We start from the raw sequence: 20,526 nt of genomic DNA on the forward strand, positions 1-20,526 counted from the left end.
GAAATCAGCAGGCCCTTATAGTTTACTGGTCCCCCATGGTCTTAATGGTTAGAGTAACAGCAGTAATTGTCCAGTATATTTACATTTTACAGTGGTAACTTATGGTAGTACTGAATAATAATGTAGTGGTAGTAATCATTTAAGTGTTCTGTGTCATTAATACGTGTGTCCTTTGTCATTATTAAGTGTTAGTGTCATTATTAAGTGTGTTCTGTGTCATTAAGTGTGTTCTGTGTCATTATTAAGTGTGTTCTGTGTCATTATTTAGTGTGTCCTGTGTCATTATTAAGTGTGTTCTGTGTCATTATTAAGTGTGTTCTGTGTCATTATTTAGTGTGTCCTGTGTCATTATTTAGTGTGTTCTGTGTCATTATTAAGTGTGTTCTGTGTCATTAAGTGTGTTCTGTGTCATTATTAAGTGTGTTCTGTGTCATTATTTAGTGTGTTCTGTGTCATTATTAAGTGTGTTCTGTGTCATTATTAAGTGTGTTCTGTGTCATTATTAAGTGTGTTATGTGTCATTATTTAGTGTGTTCTGTGTCATTATTTAGTGTGTTCTGTGTCATTATTAAGTGTGTTCTGTGTCATTATTAAGTGTGTCCTGTGTCATTATTAAGTGTGTTCTGTGTCATTATTTAGTGTGTCTTGTGTCATTATTTAGTGTGTCCTGTGTCATTATTTAGTGTGTTCTGTGTCATTATTTAGTGTGTCCTGTGTCATTATTAGGTGTGTCCTGTGTCATTGTTAAGTGTGTTCTGTGTCATTATTATGTGTGTTGTTTGCAATTATTATGCGTGTTATATGTCATTATTAAGTGTGTTCTATGTCATTATTAAGTGTGGTGTATGTCATTATTAAGTGTGTTCTATGTCATTATGCTAATGATCCTAATTCCTCTCTCTGCCCGTTAGTCCCAGGCAGGCCCACTATGATGATCAGTACCACCATTGGTAACACAGCCCTCATCCAGTGGCAACCACCGAAGGAGATGGTGGGAGAGCATGTTGGCTACCAGCTTCAGTACAAACGTATGGAGGAGGAGTCGTTCACTGTAAAGGACTTCAAGAAGACAGACGACCACTTCACTGTCACTGGCCTGCACAAGGGCGCCACGTACGTCTTCAAGCTCTGCGCCAAGAACCGGGCGGGCACCGGCGAGGAGTACGTGAAGGAGATTACGACGCCGGACGATGTGCCCAGCAGTTACCCCCAGAACCTGAGTGTCGTAGGCCTGACCACGACTACTACCAAGCTGGCCTGGGAGCCTCCGGCGCTGGCTGAGAGGAACGGGAGGATCGTCCAGTACGTGGTGGTGTACAGAGATATCAACAGCCAACAGAACCACACCAATAGGTATTATTGAATTATTCACTTTTTCAAGTCCCTTGTACAGTCCCCTGCCCTTTATAATGTCTAGATGTTTTTTGTTGTATTTTATGTTCTGTAAGGAGTTCTGACGACACAAACACAATAAAATGCGTATTCTTATCAAAACACTAAAACCGATCTTATTGTTTCTATCTCAACAGCACGATAGAGACCCAGATGACCATCATGGGGCTGCAGCCTGATACCACCTATGACATCAGGGTCAGGGCTTTCACCAGCAAGGGAGCCGGACCCAACAGTCCTAGTATTCAGAGTAGGACCATGTCTACCTCCATGCCTGGTGAGAACTCACACACATGCTCTGTTGCACCCCCCATTACTTGAGTACACACATTATGCACCAGGGATCATTGCATGTAAGCCCAAAGGTCGGGGGAACCGACACACACGCGCACACACATCCAGATAGGGCATGATGTTGTCGACCTCCATGCCTCGTGAGCTCTGCTGATCTCAATAAATAGTCTTACACAGGTGCAGACACACCAGACCCACATGTACAGATCCATGCAAATACACTCACTCACGCACGCACGCACGCACGCACGCACGCACGCACGCACACACACACACACACACACACACACACACACACACACACACACACACACACACACACACACACACACACACACACACACACACACACACAACCAGTCTCTCTGGCACAGACAGGTCAGATGTTATGTGAGAGGAACCTATGCGTAGCCGTGTGTTTTTGGAAGCTGGTGGCAACTGGACTAGATTGGCAGAAGGAGTCCAGCATAACCAGTACAGCACAGAGGAGGTTGGTGGCAGCTTAATTGGTGAGGACGGGCTCATGGTAATGGCTGGAGTGGAATGGTATCAAAGCCATTCGCTCCATTCCGGACATTATTATGAGCCGTCCTCCCCTCAGCAGCCTCCTATGGTACAGCAGACCAGTACAGCAGTAACAGGGAACACTCCTTACATGTTATTAGGGTACATCAATACATGTTTATCCCCCTGCTGCTAGCTATTTATAGTCAAGCTTCACAGTGCCAGTTAGCACCTTCATACTACTGTGTGTGTGTGTGTGTGTGTGTGTGTGTGTGTGTGTGTGTGTGTGTGTGTGTGTGTGTGTGTGTGTGTGTGTGTGTGTGTGTGTGTGTGTGTGTGTGTGTGTGTGTGTGTGTGTGTGTGTGTGTGTGCGTGTGTGCGTGTGCGTGCGTGTCTTTAGTAAAGTTGAATGTAGAGTAAAGCTCATGGGAGTAGCCTTGGTGTTAAAGGGTAAATGCAATAACATGCCTTAATATGACCATTAAAAAGTACAGCTCTTTTATAATTCATCCTCTGTGTGTCCACTCTCCCCCTTTCTCCCTCCTCCAACTCCCCCAGAGTTCACCAAAAACTTTGGTGTGAAAACTGTGATGAAGACCTCTGTCTTGCTGACTTGGGAAGTGCCAGAAACCTACAAGTCTCAAGTGCCTTTCAAGGTAAGTCAAGAAGAACATCTACAACCTGACAGGAGTCATTGTCTCACGTCAGATAGACTTTCATCTGTGCTGATTGTTGAGGGAGCAGTGGCAAAATTACCGTTCCATGGACATAAGGTGCTATAGGATATGGACATAAGGTGCTATAGGATATGGACATAAGGTGCTATAGGATATGGACATAAGGTGCTATAGGATATGGACATAAGGTGCTATAGGATATGGACATAAGGTGCTATAGGATATGGACATAAGGTGCTATAGGATATGGACATAAGGTGCTATAGGATATGGACATAAGGTGCTATAGGATATGGACATAAGGTGCTATAGGATATGGACATATGGTGCTATAGGATATGGGCGTAAGGTGCTATAGGATATGGACCATAAGCTGCTATAGAATATGGACATAAGGTGCTATAGGATATGGACATAAGGTGCTATAGGATATGGACATAAGGTGCTATAGGGTATGGGCATAAGGTGCTATAGGATATGGACATAAGGTGCTATAGGATATGGACATAAGGTGCTATAGGATATGGACATAAGGTGCTATAGGATATGGACATAAGGTGCTATAGGATATGGACATAAGGTGCTATAGGATATGGACATAAGGTGCTATAGGATATGGACATAAGGTGCTATAGGATATGGACATAAGGTGCTATAGGATATGGACATAAGGTGCTATAGGATATGGGCATAAGGTGCTATAGGATATGGACATAAGGTGCTATAGGATATGGACATAAGGTGCTGTGAGATATAGACATAAGGTGTGATAGGATATGGACATAAGGTGCTGTGAGATATAGACATAAGGTGCTGTAAGATATGGACATAAGTTGCTGTATGATATGGGCATAAGGTGCTATAGGATATGGACATAAGGTGCTGTGAGATATAGACATAAGGTGCTGTAAGATATGGACATAAGTTGCTGTATGATATGGGCACAAGGTGCTATAGGATATGGACATAAGGTGCTATAGGATATGTACATAAGGTGCTATAGGATATGAACATAAGGTGCTATAGGATATGGACATAAGGTGCTATAGGATATGGGCATAAGGTGCTATAGGATATGGACATAAGGTGCTATAGGATATGGACATAAGGTGCTATAGGATATGGACATAAGGTGCTATAGGATATGGACATATGGTGCTATAGGATATGGACATAAGGTGCTATAGGATATGGACATAAGGTGCTATAGGATATGGACATAAGGTGCTATAGGATATGGACATAAGGTGCTATAGGATATGGACATAAGGTGCTATAGGATATGGACATAAGGTGCTATAGGATATGGACATAAGGTGCTATAGGATATGGGCATAAGGTGCTATAGGATATGGACATAAGGTGCTATAGGATATGGACATAAGGTGCTGTGAGATATAGACATAAGGTGTGATAGGATATGGACATAAGGTGCTGTGAGATATAGACATAAGGTGCTGTAAGATATGGACATAAGTTGCTGTATGATATGGGCACAAGGTGCTATAGGATATGGACATAAGTTGCTATAGGATATGGACATAAGGTGCTGTAAGATATGGACATAAGTTGCTGTATGATATGGGCACAAGGTGCTATAGGATATGGACATAAGGTGCTATAGGATATGGGCATAAGGTGCTATAGGATATGGACATAAGGTGCTATAGGATATGGACATAAGGTGCTATAGGATATGGACATAAGGTGCTATAGGATATGGACATAAGGTGGATATGGACTATAGGATATGGACATAAGGTGCTATAGGATATGGACATAAGGTGCTATAGGATATGGACATAAGGTGCTATAGGATATGGACATAAGGTGCTATAGGATATGGACATAAGGTGCTATAGGATATGGACATAAGATGCTATAGGATATGGACATAAGGTGCTATAGGATATGGGCATAAGGTGCTATAGGATATGGACCATAAGCTGCTATAGGATATGGACATAAGGTGCTATAGGATATGGACATAAGGTGCTATAGGATATGGACATAAGGTGCTATAGGATATGGACATAAGGTGCTATAGGATATGGACATAAGGTGCTATAGGATATGGACATAAGGTGCTATAGGATATGGACATAAGGTGCTATAGGATATGGACATAAGGTGCTATAGGATATGGACATAAGGTGCTATAGGATATGGACATAAGGTGCTATAGGATATGGACATAAGGTGCTATAGGATATGGACATAAGGTGCTATAGGATATGGACATAAGGTGCTATAGGATATGGACATAAGGTGCTATAGGATATGGGCATAAGGTGCTATAGGATATGGACATAAGGTGCTATAGGATATGGACATAAGGTGCTGTGAGATATAGACATAAGGTGTGATAGGATATGGACATAAGGTGCTGTGAGATATAGACATAAGGTGCTGTAAGATATGGACATAAGTTGCTGTATGATATGGGCACAAGGTGCTATAGGATATGGACATAAGGTGCTGTAAGATATGGACATAAGGTGCTGTATGATATGGGCATAAGGTGCTATAGGATATGGACATAAGGTGCTATAGGATATGGACATAAGGTGCTATAGGATATGGACATAAGGTGCTATAGGATATGGACATAAGGTGCTATAGGATATGGACATAAGGTGCTATAGGATATGGACATAAGGTGCTATAGGATATGGACATAAGGTGCTATAGGATATGGACATAAGGTGCTATAGGATATGGACATAAGGTGCTATAGGATATGGACATAAGGTGCTATAGGATATGGACATAAGGTGCTATAGGATATGGACATAAGGTGCTATAGGATATGGACATAAGGTGCTATAGGATATGGACATAAGGTGCTATAGGATATGGACATAAGGTGCTATAGGATATGGACATAAGGTGCTATAGGATATGGACATAAGGTGCTATAGGATATGGACATAAGGTGCTATAGGATATGGACATAAGGTGCTATAGGATATGGACATAAGGTGCTATAGGATATGGACATAAGGTGCTATAGGATATGGACATAAGGTGCTATAGGATATGGACATAAGGTGCTATAGGATATGGACATAAGGTGCTATAGGATATGGACATAAGGTGCTATAGGATATGGGCATAAGGTGCTATAGGATATGGACATAAGGTGCTATAGGATATGGACATAAGGTGCTGTGAGATATAGACATAAGGTGTGATAGGATATGGACATAAGGTGCTGTGAGATATAGACATAAGGTGCTGTAAGATATGGACATAAGTTGCTGTATGATATGGGCACAAGGTGCTATAGGATATGGACATAAGGTGCTGTAAGATATAGACATAAGGTGCTGTAAGATATGGACATAAGTTGCTGTATGATATGGGCACAAGGTGCTATAGGATATGGACATAAGGTGCTATAGGATATGGGAATAAGGTGCTATAGGATATGGACATAAGATGCTATAGGATATGGACATAAGGTGCTATAGGATATGGACATAAGGTGCTATAGGATATGGACATAAGGTGCTATAGGATATGGACATAAGGTGCTATAGGATATGGACATAAGGTGCTATAGGATATGGGCATAAGGTGCTATAGGATATGGACATAAGGTGCTATAGGATATGGACATAAGGTGCTATAGGATATGGACATAAGGTGCTGTGAGATATAGACATAAGGTGCTGTAAGATATGGACATAAGTTGCTGTATGATATGGGCATAAGGTGCTATAGGATATGGACATAAGGTGCTGTAAGATATGGACATAAGGTGCTGTAAGATATGGACATAAGTTGCTGTATGATATGGGCACAAGGTGCTATAGGATATGGACATAAGGTGCTATAGGATATGGGAATAAGGTGCTATAGGATATGGACATAAGGTGGTATAGGATATGGACATAAGGTGCTATAGGATATGGACATAAGGTGCTATAGGATATGGACATAAGGTGCTATAGGATATGGACATAAGGTGCTATAGGATATGGACATAAGGTGCTATAGGATATGGGCATAAGGTGCTATAGGATATGGACATAAGGTGCTATAGGATATGGACATAAGGTGCTATAGGATATGGACATAAGGTGCTATAGGATATGGACATAAGATGCTATAGGATATGGACATAAGGTGCTATAGGATATGGGCATAAGGTGCTATAGGATATGGACCATAAGCTGCTATAGGATATGGACATAAGGTGCTATAGGATATGGGCATAAGGTGCTATAGCATATGGACATAAGGTGCTATAGGATATTGACATAAGGTGCTATAGGATATGGCATAAGGTGCTATAGGATATGGACATAAGGTGCTATAGGATATGGACATAAGGTGCTATAGGATATGGACATAGGGTGCTATAGGATATGGACATAAGGTGCTATAGGATATGGGAATAAGGTGCTATAGGATATGGACATAAGATGCTATAGGATATGGACATAAGGTGCTATAGGATATGGACATAAGGTGCTATAGGATATGGACATAAGGTGCTATAGGATATGGACATAAGGTGCTATAGGATATGGACATAAGATGCTATAGGATATGGACATAAGGTGCTATAGGATATGGGCATAAGGTGCTATAGGATATGGACCATAAGCTGCTATAGGATATGGACATAAGGTGCTATAGGATATGGGCATAAGGTGCTATAGCATATGGACATAAGGTGCTATAGGATATTGACATAAGGTGCTATAGGATATGGCATAAGGTGCTATAGGATATGGACATAAGGTGCTATAGGATATGGACATAAGGTGCTATAGGATATGGACATAAGGTGCTATAGGATATGGACATAAGGTGCTATAGGATATGGACATAAGGTGCTATAGGATATGGACATAAGGTGCTATAGGATATGGACATAAGGTGCTATAGGATATGGACATAAGGTGCTATAGGATATGGACATAAGGTGCTATAGGATATGGACATAAGGTGCTATAGGATATGGGCATAAGGTGCTATAGGATATGGACATAAGGTGCTATAGGATATGGACATAAGGTGCTGTGAGATATAGACATAAGGTGTGATAGGATATGGACATAAGGTGCTGTGAGATATAGACATAAGGTGCTGTAAGATATGGACATAAGTTGCTGTATGATATGGGCACAAGGTGCTATAGGATATGGACATAAGGTGCTATAGGATATGTACATAAGGTGCTGTATGATATGGACATAAGTTGCTGTATGATACCATAAGGTGCTATAGGATATGGACATAAGGTGCTATAGGATATGTACATAAGGTGCTATAGGATATGAACATAAGGTGCTATAGGATATGGACATAAGGTGCTATAGGATATGGGCATAAGGTGCTATAGGATATGGACATAAGGTGCTATAGGATATGGACATAAGGTGCTATAGGATATGGACATAAGGTGCTATAGGATATGGACATAAGGTGCTATAGGGTATGGGCATAAGGTGCTATAGGATATGGACATAAGGTGCTATAGGGTATGGGCATAAGGTGCTATAGGATATGGACATAAGGTGCTATAGGATATGGGCATAAGGTGCTATAGCATATGGACATAAGGTGCTATAGGATATGGACATAAGGTGCTATAGGATATGGAAATAAGGTGCTATAGGATATGGGCATAAGGTGCTATAGGATATGTGTCAGGACCCGGTTACGAACCTGGGTCTCCGGAGTGAGAAACAGTCACTTAACCAACTGAGCCACGAATAGTCAGCAGAACCCAGAAGATGAGGCAGACACAGCAGTACTTAAGACGGTGTATTTAATAAAGTAAAAAGGAGAAGTCCTTCAATACAAAATGGCAAATCCAAAAGGTGGTAGGTATAGCACAAAAAAGCCTCAAGAGATACTCAAAAAACAAAAACAGAATTCCACAAGAGCGTCCACCGGAATCGACAAGAATACACAGAACACTAGGGCTGGGTGCTAACATACAAACACAGAGCACAGAACTGAGGGAAACTAAGGGTTTAAATACAATCAGGGAAAACGAGGCACAGGTGCAAATAATAATGGGAATCAAGGGAAAAAACACAAGGTCAAAAAGCACAATGGGGGCATCTAGTGACCAAAACCCGGAACAACCCTGGCCAAATCCTGACAATATGGACATAAGGTGCTATAGGATATGGACATAAGATGCTATAGGATATGGACATAAGGTGGTATAGGATATGGACATAAGGTGCTATAGGATATGGACATAAGGTGCTATAGGATATGGACATAATGTGCTGTAAGATATGGACCTAAGTTGCTGTATGATATGGACATAAGGTGCTATAGCATATGGACATAAGGTGCTATAGGATATGGACATAAGGTGCTATAGGATATGGAAATAAGGTGCTATAGGATATGGACATAAGGTGCTACAGGATATGGACATAAGGTGCTGTAGGATATGGACATAAGGTGCTATAGGATATGGACATAAGGTGCTGTAAGATATAGACATAAGGTGCTATAGGATATGGACATAAGGTGCTATAGGATATGGGCATAAGGTGCTGTAGGATATGGACATAAGGTGCTATAGGATATGGACATAAGGTGCTATAGGCTATGGACATAAGGTGCTATAGGATATGGACATAAGGTGCTATAGGATATGGACATAAGGTGCTATAGGATATGGACATAAGGTGCTATAGGATATGGACATAAGGTGCTATAGGATATGGGCGTAAGGTGCTATAGGATATGGGCATAAGGTGCTATAGGATATGGACATAAGGTGCTATAGGATATGGACATAAGGTGCTGTAAGATATAGACATAAGGTGCTGTAAGATATAGACCTAAGTTGCTGTATGATATGGACATAAGGTGCTATTGGATATGGACATAAGGTGCTATAGGATATGGGCATAAGGGGCTGTAGGATATGGACATAAGGTGCTATTGGATATGGACATAAGGTGCTGTAGGATATGGACATAAGGTGCTATAGGATATGGACATAAGGTGCTATAGGATATGGACATAAGGTGCTATAGGATATGGACATAAGGTGCTGTAAGATATGGACATGCTTGAAATCCTCAGACAGGCTCTAACATACCTCATTGCCAATAACCCATACCTCATTACCAATAACCCATACCTCATTACCAATAACCCATACCTCATTACCAATAACCCATACCTCATTACCAATAACCCATACCTCTCCTGAGGTAGAAAGGAAAATGGGGGAATACAATCACAAGAAAGTAGAATTATACTGGACTTCACTCAATCCATTCAACAAAGGACTATTGCCGGTGAATATGATAGAGACTTCATTGTATGCCTGACCTCTGTGATGGCCAAGAGGTGTTCTGTGTGAAACTCATTGACCAGAGCACCCCGTTTGTTAGAATTTATACGAGAGAGAGAGAGAGAGAGAGAGAGAGAGTGAGTGAGTGAGTGAGTGAGTGAGAGAATGTGTGCAGTTGAGTGCGTGTGTGGCAGTGGAGGCTGATGGGAGGATAGACTCATTGTAGTGGCTGAAATGGAATATTTGGAATGGAGTCAGACATGTGTTTTCCACATGTTTGATGTGTTTGATACCGTTCCATTAATTCCATTCGAGCCATTACAATGAGCCTGTCCTCCTATAGCTCCTCCCACCAGCCTCCACTGGTGTGTGTGTGTAACACTTCTTTCTGTGTCTATCTAGATCCTGTATAACCAGCAGAGTGTGGAGGTGCAGGGGAACCTGAAGAGGAAGCTGATCACGAGGCTGCAGCCAGACACAGACTACAGCTTTGTGTTGATGTCTAGAGGGAACAGTGCTGGGGGTCTACAGCAGCAGGTCTCCATCAGGACCGCCCCGGACCTGCTCAAGACCAAACCCATCCAATACCAACACCACCCAGAGGAGGGGGGCAAGCTCAGGTCTGTTGTGTCATCACCATCACCCTACCAGAGTCACCACCCAGAGGTTGTGTGTCTATCTCAACCTCACCAGGTCACCCTACCCAGAGTCCCCACCACCACCCCTATCAGGTCTGTTGTGTCTATCACCATCACCCTACCCAGAGTCCCCAAGCTCACCATCACCCTACCCAGAGTCCCCACCACCACCCCTATCAGGTCTGTTGTGTCTCTCACCATCACCCTACCCAGAGTCCCCACCACCACCCCTATCAGGTCTGTTGTGTCTATCACCATCACCCTACCCAGAGTCCCCACCACCACCCCTGTCAGGTCTGTTGTGTCTATCACCATCATCGTCAGTGTCTCTGCTACAACTAGGGCTATCACCACCTTCCTTCCTGGTCAATGCTGGTGTGTATGTGTGTGTGTGTGTGTGTGTGTGTGTGTGTGTGTGTGTGTGTGTGTGTGTGTGTGTGTGTGTGTGTGTGTGTGTGTGTGTGTGTGTGTGTGTGCGTGTGCGTGCATGTAAAGGCATGATTACAATTGTTTGTGGTAAATCACTGTCAGCTCCTGAGTCACCATTCCTCTAACGGAGGACCACCTTCAGTCCACTGAATACAACGTGGCTTTCTCAATCCCTATAGCTATTAGTATCATTTATTAGTGCTACCGCTAGTATTATACACCCTCATGCTGTACTCACTGTCGTTGCATACAACAACATGAATCCTCCACCACCACTATACCAGCTATCTCCTTAAGACTGCAGGGGATAGACACGGCTTTGTGAGCTGTTGCTATTGTACGTTGTCTTGGGGGATGTTGTGCTACGTCATCCGTTCATCTCTGTGTCTGCAGGCCATATCTCAGAGCCATACTGTTAAAAGGAATACCCTGCACTTTGTAAGGAGCTGAGAGAGGATTTAGACAGAGAGTGGATGATGCACAGCAGAGTTTTGATAGGCTGTGCTGGCTGGACTTTAGGATAAGGCTTTCCCCACCAGACACACAGAAAACAACATGGCCTTTAATGTTAATGCTAAATCAATAGCCTCAGACGCGGACGAGGAGACACACACACAAGCTGTGTCCGCCGGGGCTGTCTAGATGGAGAACTACTCCTTTGCCTTTATATCCATCCTTGTCACAGTTTCACATTTCTTCTCAGTGGTAGAGCAGTAGAGAAAACACTGTTAGGGCTGTAGTCTGGCCTTGTCCCAGATTAGCCTGCAATAATTACCAGTGAAAACCTTCAAAAATAGCCTTTATCTGAAAAATCTGTGCTATTAAGAATAGCCATGTTTACATTGGCTTTCTGCTACTCTCCCAATACAGCAGAAAGCCATTTCTTCAAGAGTTTATTTCAAATGGTAACTAATAAGAGATCAGGGGCCCAATGCAAAAACTGCATTTTCACACAAGGTACTTTTTATTCCCCTGCTACTCAGACAGACTTGCAAATTACTTGGACTTAATTGTGTTTCAAGTACTTGTTTCTCAAAAGAAACAGGAACAGCTAAGCCTTAATAAGCAGAGCCAGCAGGAGTGATAAACAAAGACAACTCATTTAACAATACAATCAGTATTTTAATGATCTGGCCATGGGGATGGGAGTGTGTGTGTATATATATATATATATATATATATATATATAGGGAGGGAGGGAGGGAGGGAGGGAGGGAGGGAGGGAGGGAGGGAGGGAGGGAGGGAGGGAGGGAGGGAGGGAGGGAGGGAGGGAGGGAGGGATTTCTATGTTTGAGTACTTCTGGCTGCGGAGAATGGATTGAGGCCTTAGTGGAGCCTGCATGTGGTGACAAAACAGATATCTGAAAACTGTGTTTTACACACACACACTCACTCACTCACTCACTCACTCACTCACTCACTCACTCACTCACTCACACACACCCTGATCTTACTCACCCTGCCTGTCTCTCCCTCTTCAGATGGTACTACATAGTGGTGGTTCCTGTCACACCAGCCACACTACGTAGGTGGGAGAACCCTGAAGATATGGACCTGGATGAGGTGCGTGTGTGTGTGTGCATCAACAGCACTTCCTCTGGGCACAAACCAAAAAACAGCACTGTCTTCCATAGCACCATTAAATATGTAGCATCTTCTGTCTCTGCCCCCCTCCCCTCCTCTCTGATTACAGTATTCTCAGCTTTCAGTATACATTTCAATCGTCCTTTATGCGCTTATGTCTGGTTTCTCTGTGCAAGATGGTGATTTCCATTTAAACAATACACTTTACATTTAAGTTCTTGGGTTCTTGAGACACTTAAAACACTCTTAAAAAGCTGCTATAGCATTTTTTGTTTTGCGTTATTAATGTGGACCTTTTGGGCTTCAATACCTTCTTATGTTTTCTCATGAGTTAGCTTTCTCTCAATCTACTGTCGTCTGCAGAAAAAAGACGGCAGTCTCTTGAACATCCAAAAACATAAGAGTGCGTTAAATGAATATACCTGGATACAAACAAAGCATATTGAGACAGCAAGATATGCTTTCTCATTGTCAGACTTTCTTCTTTTGTCATCTAAATCATTGCCATTGCTGCAGTTTTATAGGGTAGAGAAATTGTGTTTTCTGTATGAAGTGGGTTGGTTAAAGTTTTATTGAGCAACAGTGAACAAGGTTATAGGGGTGGTATACATAAAAATGTCATGTTGACTTTCTAGGAATCTGTAGAATGCCTCAGACATTCTCTCCGAGTACATCCTCTCCCCGTTGTAATACAGAGTGATGAAGAGGGATAAGGTCACATGGCCAGTTTACATCACAATGTAATATGGACTTTCCAGGAACTGTGGAATTGTAAAACGTCTCAAGCATCATATCCCAGCGTTTTCAAAGGGACAATGGTAATTCGGTTTGTCTGTTTATTGTGCTAGCTTGACCATGAGGTGCTTGCAGTGCAGTAACCCCTGGAAAGAGTTGAGACAGAAACAGACAGACAGAGATAGATAGAGGCAGATAGATGTAGTAAGATGCCCACTGAAGAGTCAATCTACAGACAATCTACAGACAATCTACAGACAATCTACAGACACACACATCTACCCCAGTTCTCCATCGGAGGTAGTAAATTAATTATCCCTCACACACACGGGAACACACACAAATGGGAACACACACAAAGGAATAAACGTGCGTGCGCACACACGCACACACACACACACACACACACACACACACACACACACACACACACACACACACACACACACACACACACAGAGGCTATGTAATTAAGCTGTGATCTCTCACCACAGCTGCAGGTCAGAAAGAGGTGAGAGAGGAGCAGGTATTTTACAGTCTGTCTGACTGCAGGACCAAGATGTTATAAAAACGTAACTACTCTATGCTTTATTTGCAGTATGAGATTTTACCTGTGAGCCTAGAAGCACAATTAATTGTAGCCTATGGACACAGTTTATGAGCATAAAGAAAAGTATGTGTGTGTACTATATAACTGAGTATTTACTGTTTATATGCAATAGAACACACCTTTATTATCGATTTGTCCAGTTTGGGGTTAAGTACCTTGCTAAAGGGCACAACAGTACGAGATTGTGTGTTTTTGAGTCTAAGTCTGCATCCCAATTAGCACCCTATTCCCTACATAGTATACTGGGTGGGCCCTAGTCAAAAGTAGTGCACTATTTATGAAATAGGGTGCCATTTGGGCTGCAGCTAAGTAATCTCTGTGATGTCATGTCAGCTCCTGGAGGCTAGTTCTGACCAGAGCCTGAGAAGGAGGAGACAGACCCAAGAGTTCCTCAGACCCTACATCGCTGCCAAGATGGACAATCTGCCAGACACCTTCACTCTAGGAGACGAGAAGAAGTACAACGGCTTCTACAACAAGCCTCTACCGGGCCAGCAGCAGTACCTCTGTTTCGTCCTGGCTGCCCTCAAAGACAACGAGTCTGTAAGTAACAACCACTACTCCTCATCTATTCTGTATATATACTGTCGTCCTGTCACAAACACAAATTCCATACTTTATCACTGTCCCCCAGAGACATGTACATCCCATGTAGAATCAAACTGAACATACTAGTACTGTTAGTACTACTGTAGTGATTTGTGCCATATGTTGACTCAGCCATGCCTATTCTACACACAGTTCAGCCTGGTCAGTATTTGATGATAACACAGTCAGTTGTGGGTTGTGATATTCCTCTCGTCTCTCAGTGAGCTAGCTACAGTATGTAACAGATGGGCCAACGCTCACGCTGGGGCCGCCACGCCCCAAGCTGCACGATGCAGCAAAACCATACAACTCACGTTGTGTAGTGTGTCATGGTTACGTGTGCACATACAGTGCCTTGCGAAAGTATTCGCCCCCCTTGAACTTTGCGAACTTTTGCCATATTTCAGGCTTCAAACATAAAGATATAAAACTGTATTTTTTGTGAAGAATCAACAACAAGTGGGACACAATCATGAAGTGGAACGACATTTATTGGATATTTCAAACTTTTTAAACAAATCAAAAACTGAAAAATAGGGCGTGCAAAATTATTCAGCCTCTTTACTTTCAGTGCAGCAAACTCTCTCCAGAAGTTCAGTGAGGATCTCTGAATGATCCAATGTTGACCTAAATGACTAATGATGATAAATACAATCCACCTGTGTGTAATCAAGTCTCTGTATAAATGCACCTGCACTGTGATAGTCTCAGAGGTCCGTTAAAAGCACAGAGAGCATCATGAAGAACAAGGAACACACCGGGCAGGTCCGAGATACTGTTGTGAAGAAGTTTAAAGCCAGATTTGGATACAAAAATATTTCCCAAGCTTTAAACATCCCAAGGAGCACTGTGCAAGCGATAATATTGAAATGGAAGGAGTGTCAGACCACTGCAAATCTACCAAGACCTGGCCGTCCCTCTAAACTTTCAGCTCATACAAGGAGAAAACTGATCAGAGATGCAGCCAAGAGGCTCATGATCACTCTGGATGAACTGCAGAGATCTACAGCTGAGGTGGGAGACTCTGTCCATAGGACAACAATCAGTTGTATATTGCACAAATCTGGCCTTTATGGAAGTGGCAAGAAGAAAGTCATTTCTTAAAGATATCCATAAAAAGTGTTGTTTAAAGTTTGCCACAAGCTACCTGGAAGACACACCAAACATGTGGAAGAAGGTGCTCTGGTCAGATGAAACCAAAATTGAACTTTTTGGCAACAATGCAAAACGTTATGTTTGGCGTAAAAGCAACACAGCTCATCACAATGAACACACCATCCCCACTGTTAAACATGGTGGTGGCAGCATTATGGTTTGGGCCTGCTTTTCTTCAGCAGGGACAGGGAAGATGGTTAAAATTGATGGGAAGATGGTTGGAGCCAAATACAGGACCATTCTGGAAGAAAACCTGAAGGAGTCTGCAAAAGACCTGAGACTGGGACAGAGATTTGTCTTCCAACAAGACAATGATCCAAAACATATAGCAAAATCTACAATGGAATGGTTCAAAAATAAACATATCCAGGTGTTAGAATGGCCAAGTCAAAGTCCAGACCTGAATCCAATCGAGAATCTGTGGAAAGAACTGAAAACTGCTGTTCACAAATGCTCTCCATCCAACCTCACTGAGCTCGAGCTGTTTTGCAAGGAGGAATGGGAAAAAATGTCAGTCTCTCGATGTGCAAAACTGATAGAGACATACCCCAAGCGACTTACAGCTGTAATCGCAGCAAAAGGTGGCGCTACAAAGTATTAACTTAAGGGGGCTGAATAATTTTGCACGCCCAATTTTTCAGTTTTTGATTTGTTAAAAAAGTTTGAAATATCCAATAAATGTCGTTCCACTTCATGATTGTGTCCCACTTGTTGTTGTTTCTTCACAAAAAAATACAGTTTTATATCTTTATGTTTGAAGCCTAAAATGTGGCAAAAGGTCGCAAAGTTCAAGGGGGCTGAATACTTTCGCAAGGCACTGTATAATAGAAAAACGATGACCCCGTGTCACAGTCAGATTTCACTGAATCACCTCGGTGGTATTTGTTTACCTCAGTAGTAATTGTTTACCTCAGTAGTAATTGTTTACCTCAGTAGTAATTGTTCACCTCAGTAGTAATTGTTCACCTCAGTAGCAATTGTTTACCCCAGTAGTAATTGTTCACCCCAGTAGTAATTGTTCACCCCAGTAGTAATTGTTCACCTCAGTAGTAATTGTTCACTTCAGTAGTAATTGTTCACCTCAGTAGTAATTGTTCACCTCAGTAGTAATTGTTCACCCCAGTAGTAATTGTTCACCTCAGTAGTAATTGTTCACTTCAGTAGTAATTGTTCACCTCAGTAGTAATTGTTCACCTCAGTAGTAATTGTTCACCTCAGTAGTAATTGTTCACCTCAGTAGTAATTGTTCACCTCAGTAGTAATTGTTCACCTCAGTAGTAATTGTTCACCTCAGTAGTAATTGTTCACCCCAGTAGTAATTGTTCACCCCAGTAGTAATTGTTCACCTCAGTAGTAATTGTTCACCCCAGTAGTAATTGTTCACCTCAGTAGTAATTGTTCACCCCAGTAGTAATTGTTCACCTCAGTAGTAATTGTTCACCTCAGTAGTAATTGTTCACCTCAGTAGTAATTGTTCACCTCAGTAGTAATTGTTCACCCCAGTAGTAATTGTTCACCTCAGTAGTAATTGTTCACCTCAGTAGTAATTGTTCACCTCAGTAGTAATTGTTCACCTCAGTAGTAATTGTTCACCCCAGTAGTAATTGTTCACCTCAGTAGTAATTGTTCACCTCAGTAGTAATTGTTCACCTCAGTCGTAATTGTTCACCTCAGAAGTAATTGTTCACCCCAGTAGTAATTGTTCACCCCAGTAGTAATTGTTCACCTCAGTAGTAATTGTTCACCTCAGTAGTAATTGTTCACCTCAGTAGTAATTGTTCACCTCAGTAGTAATTGTTCACCCCAGTAGTAATTGTTCACCTCAGTAGTAATTGTTCACCTCAGTAGTAATTGTTCACCTCAGTAGTAATTGTTCACCTCAGAAGTAATTGTTCACCCCAGTAGTAATTGTTCACCCCAGTAGTAATTGTTCACCTCAGTAGTAATTGTTCACCTCAGTAGTAATTGTTCACCTCAGTAGTAATTGTTCACCCCAGTAGTAATTGTTCACCTCAGTAGTAATTGTTCACCTCAGTAGTAATTGTTCACCTCAGTAGTAATTGTTCACCCCAGTAGTAATTGTTCACCTCAGTAGTAATTGTTCACCTCAGTAGTAATTGTTCACCCCAGTAGTAATTGTTCACCCCAGTAGTAATTGTTCACCTCCGTAGTAATTGTTCACCCCAGTAGTAATTGTTCACCTCAGTAGTAATTGTTCACCTCAGTAGTAATTGTTCACCTCAGTAGTAATTGTTCACCTCAGTAGTAATTGTTCACCTCAGTAGTAATTGTTCACCCCAGTAGTAATTGTTCACCTCAGTAGTAATTGTTCACCTCAGTAGTAATTGTTCACCTCAGTAGTAATTGTTCACCTCAGTAGTAATTGTTCACCTCAGTACTAATTGTTCACCCCAGTAGTAATTGTTCACCTCAGTAGTAATTGTTCACCTCAGTTCACTCACTGGCGTCCATGGTCTTCACTTCAGACGGCTTCTTATCCGCAAAACATCTTTCCCATATTTACTGTATAACTTACTGTATTCTGGAAATGATGTCATAGTTGATAAGAATACATTTTTTAAAGCATAAATCGGTTTTACAAACATTGGAGCACTAAATGTTGACCTTGACAGTGCCTACATTGGTCCTTGATACAGCATTGTGTAGTGTTGTGTATTGTGTTGAGAAAGAACAGAGTTGTTTCTGTTTAGCAGAGTGACAGACAGACACATAACAGATCTGTGACGCCAGCACATTGACATATTGTTGAATCTAAATCAAGCCTGGCCAGAGAAAATAGCAGGCTAATCACATTCATTGGAAAACAGGGAAGTGAGCTCAGCTTTATAGTTATTGCAGGGTTGATGGAGAGATGGGGTGGGTGGGAGACTGGAGCGAAAAGGGCACTGCAGCTTTATGTGGCTCCAATAGCTGGTAAACATAGCCTGGAAGTGTGAAATTGGATAAAAGAAACAGGCCATATAAACAGTGTGATCACTTACAGCAGGAAAGAGAGGGAGAGATGGAAGGAGGGAAAGAAAGGAGGGGAGGCACTGCCGAGAAAGGGTGTCTGTTTCATCAACAAATGAGAGAGTCATATGGGAGTGATGGAGGGGTGAAAAGAGTAAGAGGTAAAGAGAAAGAGAAGAGATGGAGTCTAATGGAGGATGAGAGAGTGGTAGAGGAAGCCTCGGGGCAATAATATGCAGTACAGGGAGACAAGAGAACAGCAGTAACAGTTGAGGGGAGATTTATGGATGAAAAAGAGAGAGATGTTTAAATGACACAAAGGGAGGCAGAGAGGCAGACACAATGAAAGAGAGTGAGATAGGGGCAGAGAGAGAGAGAGATAGGGCAGAGAGAGAGAGGCAGAGAGAGAGAGGCAGAGAGAGAGATAGGCAGAGAGAGAGAGAGGGGCAGAGCGAGAGCGATAGGGGGAGAGGGAGAGGCAGAGAGAGAGAGAGGCAGAGAGAGATATAGATAAGTTGTAGCCTGGGGAATAAGCAGAGTCTCCTGGCTCCTGTCCTGTTTGTCACAGATAGGGTGTGTGTGTGTGTGTGTGTGTGTGTGTGTGTGTGTGTGTGTGTGTGTGTGTGTGTGTGTGTGTGTGTGTGTGTGTGTGTGTGTGTGTGCACGTGCGTGCGTGCGGGCGTATTCGTGCTTGCGGATCCAGAGAGAGGACGAAGCCTGCTTATGGTTTTATGTGTTGTGGGAAATAACAAAACTGCCACCCCGCATTACAGTTAGCTTTTGTTGCCTGTCATTTCATTAGGTTTTAGAGGTAAGCATGATTATGTGTGAAACAATGGAAAATAAAGACTATATTCACCCCTCCCTATGCACTCCTCGGTCTTCTCTCCTTCCCTTCCCTACATCAACTCTGTTTTTCTCTGACTTTAATATGGCTCTAATACACAGTGTTCCTATGCAGCATTTGTCAATGTGGAGGCGCTGGCAGTACATTATTCACTCATTCCATGGGATGTGTTTCTATCAGATAGTGCAGCCCAAGGTTTCTTCCCCCTTCTGAGAATATCTAAATGTGCTCTTCTGTTTGGGCTTCCATCCACTGTGTCTAAGAGGCGTGACTGCTGCCATTTTTCTAAGAAAGTTTTGTACTGAGAGAGAGAGAGAGAGAGAGAAGGAGAGAGAGAGAGAGGGACAGATCAGAAAGGAACTCAGCACAAACAGTTCTTAGAGATGTCAGGATATTCATGGCTGTTTCTGACATTTTTTTAATGTAATTGTAACATTTTATTTAACTAGGCAAGTCAGTTAAGAAAAAATTATTATTTTCAATGACGGCCTAGGAACAGTGGGTTAACTGCCTTGTTCAGGGACAGAACGATCTTGCGATCGAGTCAAAATCAGGTATCAGAATCTGGGATGCACCATGACCTTTTGACCTTGAACCTTAAATGAGTGTGTAGACTAGTCTCAGGCCCTAGTCAAATACTTTAGAAATGCATCACTCCTTCCTACTTTCCTTAAACATATATAATTCTCTAATTTCAGATATGCATACGTATGTAGGTAAAATATAGGCATAAATGCAAAGCCTTTTGGCCCTTTTAAGTTCTCCTTCATTTATGAAGGATATGACTGTCACTGTCTGCAGCAATGCAAGGTGCATAT

At 42.2% G+C, this 20,526-nt stretch overlaps 1 protein-coding gene across 8 annotated transcripts in view; it reads left to right on the top strand.

Annotated features, from left to right (window-relative positions):
• ptprfa (protein tyrosine phosphatase receptor type Fa) overlaps window positions 1-20,526 on the top strand; it is a 317,924-nt gene that overhangs the window by 234,435 nt on the left and 62,963 nt on the right. For all 8 annotated transcript variants that reach the window (XM_064935762.1, XM_064935763.1, XM_064935768.1 and 5 more), the window contains 7 exons: window positions 912-1,353; window positions 1,530-1,669; window positions 2,749-2,846; window positions 10,555-10,763; window positions 10,923-11,027; window positions 12,701-12,782; window positions 14,482-14,691. In XM_064935762.1, coding sequence (XP_064791834.1) covers window positions 912-1,353; window positions 1,530-1,669; window positions 2,749-2,846; window positions 10,555-10,763; window positions 10,923-11,027; window positions 12,701-12,782; window positions 14,482-14,691 — 1,286 coding nt within the window. The remainder of the gene's footprint in view (window positions 1-911; window positions 1,354-1,529; window positions 1,670-2,748; window positions 2,847-10,554; window positions 10,764-10,922; window positions 11,028-12,700; window positions 12,783-14,481; window positions 14,692-20,526) is intronic.

Source organism: Oncorhynchus masou, chromosome 24 (genome assembly GCF_036934945.1).
Source record: "Oncorhynchus masou masou isolate Uvic2021 chromosome 24, UVic_Omas_1.1, whole genome shotgun sequence".
Taxonomy (NCBI): domain Eukaryota; kingdom Metazoa; phylum Chordata; class Actinopteri; order Salmoniformes; family Salmonidae; genus Oncorhynchus; species Oncorhynchus masou.